This window comes from Psittacula echo (assembly GCF_963264785.1).
Source record: "Psittacula echo genome assembly, chromosome: 6".
Lineage (NCBI taxonomy): Eukaryota > Metazoa > Chordata > Aves > Psittaciformes > Psittacidae > Psittacula > Psittacula echo.
Window position 1 is genome coordinate 39786891 of NC_137743.1, and position 13713 is coordinate 39800603.

Sequence of the window (13713 nt, forward strand, 5' to 3'; positions counted from 1 at the left end):
GCATTGCCCTATTATCTTTTTTTCCTTTACCCACAATGTATTTAGTGACCTAAGAAAGTTATAAAAGCAACTAAAAATTACATTTATAAATATAAACTAATTAAATATATTTAGCTAACACTGAGAAAGTAAAATCCCAAGCAACATAAGGACAAAAAAAAAACCAAACAAAAAAAAAAAAAAACCAAACAAAAAACCACAAAACAACCAAAAACCCCAAAACATTAAGAGATGACTGACTCTAGAGTAATTTAAGACTTTTTTTACTGAGTTGCTGGATGTAGCATTTGAGTGAACACTTCCCTGCTGAAGTACAACTTGTAGTTAGAGACCACTGAAAGCTTACTTCATTATTCTCATTTTGGAACAGCAAATGAGGGATTAGTCCAGCATAACTTCTGTAGTTTCTATTAAGCTTTATATTCCAGCAAAATAATTTTACTATTTATTCCACTTTTTTTTTTGCCACTTGCTCATTTCAGAAAGTGACAGAATTCCTAGTGGCATCAGGATTTTTAATATTAAGAGCACAGATGTCTCAGACACTGAAGGACAAAACAGTTAAGATAATATTAAAAAAAGGTATGCAGATCGCTATGTGCATGTATGTTTAAACTCATTCAAGGTGGAAGAAACTCACAGCTTAAAATTTATGTAGCATTAAGGTATTTGTTTGAATGCTGTCAATTAATATTCTAAGTCACATGCGGTGAACACATACTCATAAAGACTAAAATAAATAACAGCTACTTTATTATTTGTGGCATTTCCTGACAATGCTTAGAGAGAATCATCAAGGAAGAGAATGCAAAGGTCGTAAGAACTTGTGAAACCTTGAAGACTAGTAGTTTCCACTTAGCTTTCTCATGATCGGACTGTCAGGTTCAGCATTAGTGAAAATACTTCCTACAACCACATGAGTACCCCAGATGTTATGACGAATAACTTTGCAGCAGCCAAGGTCATCAATGGAAAATCCCAAGTGGCGGTAGCGTTCATCTGTTTCAAACAGAGTGTTGTTTGTGTAGGATCCAAAATACTAGGTGAAAAAAAAAAAAAAAGAATTTTTCACGTGAACATTTCCAAGGGCATTTAAAATGCCAGAAGTATCCCTTTTTAAAACAATCCCTAAGCCCAGAAGTACCAGTTACATTTGCTGGAGCAAATTTTAAGTAGTTTTATTTATGAAATTGTGCAGGAAAATAAGCTGAGCACTTCTGGTTATAATGGTACCCCATATTTACAGATACTCCTTCGCTACTGACAGAGCACTGAAGGCATACCATTGTGTTTCAATGGCTAATCGATCATATATACAAAAAATAGCCTCAAGTGCTTTGGAAAGGTTCTGCTACTTCTACAGGCATCAAGGACAGAACCCTTCTGTGAAAAAGCAAAAATGAGGCATGTACCTCTTTAATGAGCCCCCAGTAAAGAAAGATGCTGTGAAGACAAAAAACGCACGTAAATCGGGAACAGGTATTTCAGTTACCTCAGGAGGAAGTTTCTGACCAATAGCCTACTTCTGATGAACAGATTATCAGTAAGGGTGTTAACTTCTGATTTCGACAGAACCCATTTTCATCGATCCATAACTAGTTAAATGCATGGAATTTCTGGGAAGCTTTTAATCACTATAAACACCTTCAACTGCCTGTTCACCTTATAAACATCCCATTAGGCATATTTGTCTCTGTTGACACAATAGATCAACTGCCTTTTATACTGATTTTAAATAAAAACCCTCTAACCTGACCTTGGCACGATTATGTTCAACTGGTACGGTTTTACCAGTTCTCAGGCAAAACTGCATACATACTCATGCTTTGGCAGGAGCTTCTTCAATTCTTTTTTTTAAGTTTTAAGACTATGTTCCACAGATGTCTTTGTAAGAAACTGTCGTCTCCTCCAGAGAACTGATGTGATCCAATAACAAAAGCCAATGCTGTTTTATAGGAACATGCTATTCATTTTTTCTATGTAACAAAGGTATCATTAACTAGTGCAAAGAGACTTTTTAAAACTCTCCATCTACACAGATAAGCGTCAGATCTACCTAGTTACCTTGGGAGGGCAAAACCAGCTTATTGTGCAGTGACCAAGAGCTTTTGAACATAAAATTAGAGTTATCTAAATTTCAACTTAATTGCTGAACAACATTCTCCAAAGTGCCAACTGCAATGACAGTGGACACAGCATGGAAACTAATGCAGGTTTACTATCCTATTTTAATTCATGAAAGGACTTACCCTATGGTAACAGCTTTTGAGTCATGTGAAAAAGTTGGATTTAACTCATACAGAATACAAATAATACTGCTAGTTAGGACACAGTGGTGTCCATTGCATATTCCACACAGCATATAACTTACTGCCAGTCCTGAGGATGGATCAATGAAGTCGGCCCAATAGCCTTCTGAACAAATTGCATAGCAAATTTCCTTGGCACCATTAATGAACTTAAAGAAAATAAAAGGGAAAGAAGGATAGCAAATGAGATTTTTGTTACATACATACATACATATACACATATGCATCTGTACCTATAACATTCTGAAAATGATCAGGCACAGATTTCTTTTGGCCTATACTAATAAATAAGAAATTTAACATCCAATGAAAATATTACTGATATTACAAGGATTAGAATTACGTTAGACTACTCCAATCATACGGGATTTAGGAGTCTTCCTCATGCCAGTCAGTAATGGATTAACAGCTTGTACAAAGAATAATGCAATTGCTTTCATTATTCATGCAGATAGCAATCATACCTGTTATCCTCTTTAAGAAGTCAACCATTACATCAGGCGTTTGTGTTATTTCCACAAGTTTATTGATCTCACCTAAACTCCACAAATTTGACACCGAATGTAGCATTAAATATATTTTTATAAATATATGAAAAACAGTTTTGCCCTAAGGTCTTATTTCAGCCAGTAGGACAACATTATGTAGTTCTTCTTGCACTACAAATGGTTTTAAAGAACACTCTAGTTTTGCCTCATGATACCAAACAGTTCCACAGGCATTTGACTTTTTACACTAATTTACACCAATCCTCTTGAATTACTGCCAGTGATGATTTCAAACTCTCCTACTATTTGATTGCCAAAGTTGTAGACCATATTTCAGTTACACTGGAGGACACCAGCTCATGTATTAAGTAAAAAAAAAAAAAAAAGAAAAGTATTTTTAATAAAAACTGTATTTTGAAATGAAAATACTATTGTCAATTAAGCAAGATGTTAAGAAGTTCCCTATTCTGTGACACATCATCAAAAACCTCCCTTCTTTGAAGGGACAGCTTAAAGAATCTATCCTTTTAGGTAACTTAAATCTTTGGTGTTATGTTGCAGTTAGTTATCTGCTTGCCAGATACAGAAGAAAACTCAATCAGGTACATTTAAAGCTGTGCTCCTGTACTGACACCAAAACACACGGCACAAAATAATTACATAACCTACAGATCACACAGCACATTTTTTCCACAGATAAATCAGCAACAAGAGACCTCAGTTATGTGCTTTTAATCACTCAGACCAGCAGTTTACAACCAATGTTACAAGGGGCAGCAGGGGCTCATAAAAAACTTCTGAAGAAGCCTGCATAGTTGACAAAAAACAAACAAACAAAAAAAACCCCAAACCAAAAATCACAAAGTTGAGATCTGTGATGGTTCTAAAACCATCCATGCATTCAGAAAAAGAAGACCAAGTGCAAAAACCTAACAGCTGAAAAGACTGAGCCAGAACAAAGCACACACAGAATTCATGTAACTGCCTCAAAATGCGGAATTTCCTAATATCACAAAAAAGTATTTCTAACTTCAGAATAAATTTAATACTTTATTCACTTTCAGTTAGAAAAATAAGATTGTTCTCACAGTTAGTGCCCTCAGCTGCTCCAAGTTTCAAATTTATAGAAATATTATTATAGTTACTCAGCTTCAGTTCCTTAATGGGCCAAAAAAAGGAAAATTTATCCTTTACAGTAAGCTGTTCTGTAGTTTGAGGTTTGATGGCTCTGATGATTAACTATGTTTCAAGTGTAATTAAGTCACAAATATAAACAAGCCATCTGAAGACAGCATTTTAGGCATTATATTTCTGGTACAGTACATCTTTTGATCTAATGCTGTAACAATCCCTCAGTGATCACTTAGAACAAGATTAACAAACACTGGAGATTCACTTCTGTAAACATTTACATTTGGCTGTACATAACCCTCATTACTTTACCACAAGCCTCTCACATTAAATTAGTATTTTTAAAGTTACTCCTAACCAACTATGAAGCAAACAAATAGACCATTTTCTTGTGAATTTGCTGTTAGTAACCTTTAGGCCGGGAGGTTACATCCAACATCCTAACACCCCTACAATGACTGTATTAGATTTGACAGGGAGGTGCACACGGAAGAAAGATGCCAATTAACATATAATTAGACCAGATTACAATGCCAAAGACCAACAGACCATAAATAATTCAAAGAGAAGAACAAACTAAAATGAAGGGGATTTTATTATGTGTGTATTTTTTACGTCAATCCTTCAGCCTGCTTCTTACTTTTTGTGGTAGCCCTTAACACTGCTCCATACAAGCTACATTTGCAATTTATAGGATTGAAAAGGACATTACCACACTATTTTCAAACACAAATATGACCATCACAAATCTAAGTCCCATAGGATGTTTTTTACTAGTTTTAGAAAAATTGTAACAAATAATGTACAGAAACATTGCATTTTGAGGTGCCAAGACAAGAATGCCAGCGGTGGTGAACAGTGACACCTGCTGTACACACAAAAATAATCAAGAACACGAAATTAAGTGATTTTCAATGAGACATCTAGTGGCAACAGAGCAAAAAGACAAAGTTCATAAGGATGGTTAGGACGAAATAAATGAAACTGATACCCAGGCTAAAAATATTAACTGTATTCATTATCAGAATGGGGGCGTAAGGGGGGAACCACAAAACAAACCCCAAAACAGAGCAACCGCTTTTTACAAGTAAGCACACACTTATCCATAGATCCTGTACTGGAATCTCAATTACATCACACAAAAAACAAAGGCAACAGTGAAATCCTGCAAAATGCATAGTATTAAAGCAGAATGAAGGTGAGAAAATAGTTGCTGCCCTTTAACTGCAACAGGACAATGATCATGTATCTTTATTAATTTAGCGTAGCATTTTACCTTTTAGCATACTCTTGACTCACCCCACTATAAAGAATTTAATAGTCCTAAGAGACATTTCATGTAGAGTAGTCAAAAAGCTACAAAGCTGGAAAAAAGTAATTGCCATTCTATCAGTAAGAGAACATAGAATTAGTGCAAAAATCCTCTAAGTAGTAAAATAGATATTACTACCAGAGCTAGAAACAAACCAAAATACACACATAGTTCACAAAAGATAAATCTACCAACAAAATGAAGCTGATGCTAATGTCAGCTACTTACATTTTCTAACAGCATTTCTCTCTCATCCTCCACTTCTTGACTCCATACAGTCATATCATTTTTAGTCTTCTGGGTGACAGTTAATACTGTTAACTGGTTAGTATTCACTTCTGGAAACATTGACTCGAAATCTAAAAAAATGTAAAACCGGCACATTATGGCTTGTTCTTACATTTTATTTATGGTTTTTCAGTTTGACACAAATTATCAATCCTACTTTAGAAACCTCCTTTCATTGAAATACATGTGTGTTTTTCATCTCAGATCCAGCAAACAGCATGCTGATTTGAAATGCTGATATTGCTCTTGTGGAAACTAATGCACCTTGGTAAGGTCCTGTTAAAAGCAACTTGGGGAGCAGAGTTTGCTAGTTCAAGACCTCCTGCTGAACTGCAAGATGATAACAGCTCCAGGAACAAGTGTCTGTCTTTGCAAAGACATAAAACCAAGTATAATATTTTAGTATTTGGAATTGAACACCACCATAGTTCTCCACACACATTGAGAACTGCCTAAGCCACATTACATGATGCACTGATTTTTACATTAAATCTTTCCGTAGAAGTGTCTCAGGCCTAATTTCTAGGACATGACAGCAGACTCAGTATCAGTAGTATACTATGGGCATGAGTTGAGACGGTTAATTCACCTGGAGCAGAAAAGGTCCAAATCCATCATGATTTTCTGTACATCATCTTTCGTACTACAAACAAGAATGCACATGAAGTGCCAAAGTCACGATAAGGGTTCATGGAGCCTTGTTTTCAGTGTGGGGAAAAAAAAGCACTTTCCCAAATTAAAAAGTCCAAAGGTTCATTCTTCCTTAAGTCTCTGAAAAGTCTGCTTTCTTCAGCACGTAGACCAAGATTTTAACCAGATTTCAGTCTCTTCTCTCTTTCAGTTTATCACTTTTTAAATTAGAAGGGTTTACTCCAACTTAATTTCAATTATTTCCTTCTTGAGCACATTAAAGAAAGACACAAATCCAATGCTTTCAAAAGTTTCATAATTTCAATTTGCCATTTTACTAAGAAGCAGTGCCAAAAAGATTTGATTTTGCCACAGATTGGTTTTTGGATAGTGAATTAGCTCCAGAATCTACCTGACACAAAAGAAGCCCCTGAAAGTTACTCCCTGCCCCAACTGATCTTGAATTTAAGTGGCACTGAATTTTATACGAAATACTAAGTATTGTCAATAGCAAAGTTTTAGTTTTCCTTTTATAGTGTGTATTTTTCTTTTGAAAGTATTAACTCTGGATTACTCTTTTCTACTACACATTTTGTGGCATCAATTACATCAGCGTTTACTTACATATTTTTGCATTTTAGAAAGTTGCAATTTCTTAGCTGTCAATGAAAACGAAAATATACCTTTTCGTAACAGTTCAGGACAAGCTTGTACTGCACATTCTACCTTTGCATTTTCAAAGTAAGTTTCAGCATTATTTATTTGCTGTTTCTGTGGAACATCAGCACCCTGAAAAAAATGAAAATTGTAATTTTCTCAGTACGTAACAGGAATAACTTTATACACTAGACTATGGCTTTGTGATACACTGATACACTCAAGCAGTTTCACAGAAAGGTGATTTACAATGAGTCTTAATTTTCCAGCTATTGAAAGTGGAACATATATAGATAGGTATTACCTGTTAAACTTGTATAGAAATTATAAGTTTTAGATCTTATTGTAATTGTATTATCTTAAACCCTTAAACAATACATAAATTTTTGAAACATTTAATTTTGAAACAATGGCCTTAAGTATTCAATACAAAACCAACTGATAGCTTTTAGATATAAACACATTACCTGAGCAAGAGCAAAACTTTACAATTATACAACAGTTCTAGAGTTCTGAACTATCAGCATCTTCAGCTTTAGCTGTTTTAACTTGAAAAGAAGTTTTCTAATAATAGCAATTTCCAATTTTTATTTTTTATAGTTTTTAGTTCTACAGTTTCAAAAAAAAAAAAAAACCACAACCCAACAAAACAAAAAACCCACAAACATCAAACCCCAAAGAAAAAAAACCCAAATCCAAACATCATCAAAAAAACCCCAGATTCTTGTGGTATGTTACATATGAAGCACCAGTAGTTAGATATATAACATGTAAGCTTAAAATACCCTTAAGAAGATAGTAACAACAGCTGCCTCCTTTGGGATAGATGTAAAATGCCTTAATACAGTTTTTCTAGCTCCAACTATGCCATAATTTACAATCAATTTCAGCAAGTTTCTCTAAGACTGGTATTAAAATGTTGGGTAGTACATGAAATCCTACATAACACGTGTTTGTAACTGAAAGTTCTCCCTAGAGAAAAGTATTACACTGAAAACACGCTGCGGATAGCATTTTTGTATCAGAAGTTAATGATTGAGAACAGGAGAAAAGAACAAAAACCAACAAAAACACATAAACCCAACAAAACCAAACCCCAAACCATTAGAAAATAAACACAGTAATAGACAAACAACAGACAATTAGCTGCAGTTTCAATATGTGTGTCCACACATACTTTGCACTATGATTGCAAAGTCACTGGGACAGATATGTGGGTACATTAAACCCAACAAGCCATACTGTTACACTTGTAAACAGCTTTTCCTCCTAGCTGTAGGATGCTTCTCATACTAAGAACATTACTCTGTCTCAGTTCATTGTGATTTCTTCCTTACTACTCCCATTCTGTCTGGCTAAACACCGCTTAGATAGTCCATTCGCCCATCAGGCATGCTACATCAAGAAACTATGGCTATTTTCCAAAGATCAGTTCCACTTTGTGATATTGACAGGCTGGTAAGCCAATTTACTTCGCTCAAATAAAACTAATACATGAATCTCAAGTACACAGAGATCAGAGAAGCTTGACATTTCTATGGCTGTTTCAAGGACTAGTGCATGAGCTTCAGTAGCATTGAGCTCATTTGCAGCTTGCTGCAGCTACCTATGGTTCCAGTATTCAGCTGATGCCTTCATTCAAATTGAAGTCCTCTCCTAAGAGGAGTAGCTTGACATTTTCATTAGCTAAATGCTGTTCATGGATTCCTAAACACCACTGGTATGGATCAGAACTGACTCATGGTGACTGCTTTATGAATACCAGTTGCAAAACCTGCCTCTGCTCTTTCCAGTTTCTCCTATTTTGGACAGCGACAGCTGCACTGGGCATTTTATCATGCAAGTAATCTCACTAGCAAGAGGACCACGCATTCAGTGCACCTGGTTTGCACTAAATGAACTAGACTAGAAATTTTCTGTATGGAAAGCATGATCCACAAAAGCTGAAAACAGAGTCTGGTGAGCTCACCACATGCTTCTATTTTCTGAACACTTTTGCTACAATGCCACATTTACAAAAATCACTACACAGCATTTCTACACTGGAGATTTGCTAGTTGACTTCCAAGTCAGAGCATGTCACAGACTCAGAGAGCCTGGAAAGCCAAGTCAGCAGCTAATAGTCACTAATCATTTCTTGAAACGTTGCGATCACACTAGCAATTATCAAGCTGCTTGCTGTTCATAATGCATTTGACTCACTGCAAGCTCTGCCATCACTAACATGCAGTCTCATTGCAAGACCCAAGGTTGAGGTACATTCATCTGTTTCTCCTGTGTGATTCAAATGGTTGTCAGAGCTAAGTGGGCAGGTCTAAACATTGTTGAAACTATGTAAGTCCAGATCCGTTAAATGAAAAAACTACCAATTCTATTTGATAAAAGGTGGTGAGACTTGGTAAACAGCAAGTTTTGAAAATTTTCTTTTCCCATATCCATGTGATTAAGTCACTACCAAAATGGTATTTCACTAAGCACTGCCTACTACTACAGCAAAGGAACCCCACACCTTGAAATATTTTTCTCCTCAAAGGAGGTTCAGCTACGTTCTATGTAATCTTTTGCTCACCTGAGTCAAGTTCACCTTTCAAGACCATCTAGAAAACCAACTGTAACTTTTTTTCAGAATGAAAAGACATTAGTTATATTTTCTTTTAAACAAGAAATATCAGCTTCACATAGAAGCAGCCTGTTCTTACCTGAAATTCATTTATGTATTGTGCCATTACAAATTCATGCCTTTCACTTGCTGAAGGCTCTGCTAGTATATCAGGCAGACTTTTTGAAACTTGACTTTTCTTCTGAGAAGCAGTGCCATTTAGGTGACAGTCAAAACCAATATTACCAGGCAACTGGAATCTCTGGTCCTGAGGACCAAATGGACCCATTACTTCATCTGGCCACACAGTTCTTGGACCTGCAAAAGTCAACACCTTGCTTTAGTCATTACATCTGAAAAAAAATACAGAAAAAACCTTTCCCACACAAATATATGTATTTGATCACAATCATATACAACCAAAGTAATCACAACACACAAGCCCTGACATAAAAACCACACTTCAGAATTCCCAAATTTATATGGGGTGCAAAGTTCCAATAGCACACGAATTCAAAGAAAATGAATTTGCTTTTTCTTACATAAATCAGGAGGTGTAGCAGCAACATGAGGCTCATCTGAGCCAGAGGAACCTGCTGTAGAAAAAGCCTTGAGATTTACAACTCTTTTGACTAAGGAATAAAACCCTGGCAGGTAGGTGACCAATCTTGCTCTGTTACAGAGCACCTGAGAAGACAAAAACAAAATAAGTATTACATACTGCTAGCAAAAAATGTTAGTTTAAGTACAGCTTTGTGGGTCACAAGAGAAATCCTCACTCAATAATTAAATTACAATTTTCATTATGATTAACTGTGTTTCCGTAAAATCATGTTTTAAAGTATTTTATGATTACTTTTATATTTGACTAGCAACAGTATTTTAAGTAAAGAAAAAGCCTTGAAAACACTTCTTGAAAAACCTCACGTGAGGAAAAAAACCTCAGAAGTTTAAATAGCACCACTGAAACCCCCCAACCTAAACTGAGTTATGGATGGGGAATGTTTCCATTATTATTTCCACGCATGTAATTGTTTCTATGATTGTCATAATTCAACCACAGGATTGATTAGCAGAAACACTTAGAAATATTGTTAATTAAGCAAATGCTGATACCAGAGACATTTGCCTTGAAAGACAGCACAAACATTAGCCAGCCATATATTCCTACTTCTTAGAAGACTGGAAGGAGACACAAATAGTATCACTCCAGATACTCCTTGTGGCTTTCCTCACCAGAAAAGGGCACATCCCAACAGCTCTGAATGATACAGGGAGATATGCATATCAAAACAGATAAGTAAGGTAATTTCAGCTTCTTTCTTTTGCTCGTAAGTCCATAAATATTTAACATGAACAAAACTTGTTAGTGCAAGCAATATTATTTAGATTCGCAAACTCCTTGCATTCAGGTATTTATAAACAAGCATTACTGCAAACAGATCAGTGTTGTGGGGAAAATGCTGATAAGCCAGAAAGCCTTCATGAATTCTGTGATCTTGGAATACACCAGAAAATCTGCTTCCTACCACAGAGCCATACTGTCAATATAACTTTCAGCTGCTGAAGATGATTCTCTCAGAAGCTTTCAGCCCCATAGCAAACTGAAAATGATGCAATGCTATCTTCCTGAGCATGCAAACAACTCAACAAGAGGGCTCCAAGAGTTAGTAGCTCCTTGCCATGAGGTCCAAGTCTGAGGCCCAGTGACAGCATCTTCAGTAGTAACATAAGCAATTGCTACTGGTTTTGGTTTTTTGTTTTGTTTGTTTTGGTTTTGTGTTGGGATTTTTTGTGTGTGTGTTTTGTGGGGTTTTTTTTTTGTGTTTTGTTTTTGGTTTTGTTTTGGTTTTTTTTTTAAGAAGAAATATTCAGGTGGTACAATTAAACTGAAAAGCCTGATCGATTTGCTATACTTTAAAAACAGATTGACAATTTTCATGATGCAGTTACACAAGTGCAACCAAAAAAGAACCAATCATATACTCAAAATGGAGTTATAAGTGTAATATTAAAAAAATTAAAGACTACGAAGCTCTAGCACAAAACTATTAATACTCTCGATTACAGTGGCACAAAAGCATGCATTACTGGAAAATGCAAACCCCACCCACCATAGCATGTGTGCTTTCACAAAACTATTTTTCAGGTAAGGGAAAGAAATTAGTTCAAGAAACTGACACAAAGAGTATTTCCTTAAGTGCTGTATTCCTCATTCTGTAAAAGTTTATCTATGAGTTTACCACTAAATATGTATGCAACAAGGTCACTCAAAAGAGGTGATTAAATGGTACTATTTGTACATTTAAAATAAACTCTATTCAAAGTCTTAGGACATCAACTAGTAAGCATCAGTTTCTTACCACCTCTGTATAAATATATAACATCTAATAAGTTCTACCAGTACCATAGAGACTCCAACACACAGAGGCACATTTGATTTTCTAACTTAAATAATTACAGTTAAGGCCTTCAGCTGCTTAGTTCTAAACCACCACTGGTTTAAATGGTTCCTTTAATGACAACAAGCTGATTCCACTTAAATATTTTTCCTCTAATTTTTGCATAATGATTACATATAAACCAGATGTAAACAATTACAGCTGACATGTAATTATAAGAAAAGAGCATTTTTTCATATAATCACAATCACTCAACATGGAGATGTTAATGTTAATTACAGATCTGTTGACTGACTCACCTATGCAAATATTTACATACCTAGCATTACACAAGTGAAAAAAACCAGCTGAAATCAATAAATTATTCATGTCTCTGTGGCAAGACTAAACCAATAATGGGCATTTTATTCTTCAGTCTGAAAGCAGCCTGGCGAACAGCAGTATTTAATCTTAATTCGTGATATTAAAAAAAAAAAAAAAGAACAAAACCACATCGCACTTAAAGTCTCAATTCTGTTACTACCATGATTTCCACAGAAACTGGCTTCCAAAATTTAAATGAAGGATGACAATACTACTGCTTTCTAATAAAATCTACCTTGGTTTAACTCATACTTTTATTAATGACACCTTCCCCATTCCTCCACCCCCAAAGAAAGATGACTGAAAGACAGCTTTAAAGGGAGAATAAAACGCAAGCGTCCCGCAAAACGCGGAGAACCACTTTACCTCACCGGCGCGGTTTCCCCCCGCACCGGGACGAGGCGGAAGGAGGGGCTAGCAGCCACCCCCGTGCCGGCAGGCGGCCGAGAAGGGGGCTGCAACGGCGCCAAAGCCCGGGAGGCGGGGGGGCCCGTTACTCACGTTGGCCATTGCAGACGATGGGACACTTCTCGCCGACAGGCCCGGCTGCCCTGGAAGAGAAACGAACGCACTGGCTTCCTAGTCGCCTCTCACGATCCGACGGGGCCGGTCACCCCTCACAGCAGCCCTCCCGGTTCCCCGACAAGGCACCGCGGCGATGCCCACCCGTTGCAGACCCAGCCACCCGCAGGGGGCTATGGGAGGGGAAAACAGGGGAGAGGGAAGCAGGGCAAAACCGCGCATGGGGTACAGGTGAGGACCTCCGGAGGCAACGAAGCCTCCGCACCTCTCACCTCTTCCTGTAAAATGGCGTCTGCCGCCGTCTCCCGACGCACCCATGCGACGGCGTCCACCCTGCCCGTCGCCAGGCCGAGCGAGCCGATAAACCGACACCTCGATTAGCGTGCCGGGAGAGCGCACAGAGACAGGCGGGGCATGTCGTTCGGCGGCCGATTGCTTGGGGCCGGAGGAGAGCAGCAGCGGCGGCGGCGGCGGCGGCGGCGGCGGCTTGTCCCTGCGAGGAGCCCCGGGGGCTGTTGGCCGATGTGTGGCGGCGGCGGCGGCGACAGTGGCAGTTCGTCGAAGCGGGCGGGCCAGCGCGGCCGAGGCCGGTGCTTCTCCGTCTTGGCGGGGCGGAGGGCGCCTTAGAGTCGTAGTGTCAGCACCGGCTCGTCGGTGCAGTACCCGCTGGGTGCACCAGGAGTCAGTCATGTAATATAAACCGGGCTGGCGTTACACACACAGACACCCCGCCTCGGCTTTCTGGAGCTGGGGGAGACAATGAAGTCGAAAATGAATGAAAGGGGGGTGTTACTGGGGAAAGCGTAGGGGGAGCTTTTCAGCCGCCGAAGGTCCGCCAGGCCCGGGGATTTCTTGGGAAGCCGGTGAGAGCGGGGTGCGTAGGTACCAATTCTGCGAACAAAACTGGTCCTAGAGTGGCACATGGCTTCTTCAGAAAACTGTTTTACAAAATAACAATAAAACTCTTCGTTTCCCCATCTTTTCTCCTTTTGCCTATTTGTTGGGTTCTGTG

General features: G+C 37.9%; 1 protein-coding gene across 2 annotated transcripts; it reads right to left on the reverse strand.

The window, feature by feature from the left end:
- Positions 1-247: 247 nt before the first annotated feature.
- Positions 248-13448, reverse strand: MMADHC (metabolism of cobalamin associated D). 2 transcript variants are annotated; one of them, XM_080620744.1, is made up of 8 exons: positions 12974-13448; positions 12681-12730; positions 9957-10101; positions 9515-9732; positions 6842-6947; positions 5469-5599; positions 2372-2458; positions 248-1039 (listed from the first exon to the last, which is right to left on the reverse strand). In XM_080620744.1, the coding sequence occupies exons 1-8, from the start codon at positions 13389-13391 to the stop codon at positions 842-844; spliced, it is 1353 nt and encodes a 450-aa protein (XP_080476870.1). In that variant the 5' UTR covers positions 13392-13448; the 3' UTR covers positions 248-841. The 2 variants fall into 2 exon arrangements, with proteins under 2 accessions (XP_080476870.1, XP_080476871.1); XM_080620745.1 differs by lacking the exon at positions 12974-13448 and adding an exon at positions 12846-12958.
- Between the last annotated feature and the right edge of the window lie 265 nt (positions 13449-13713).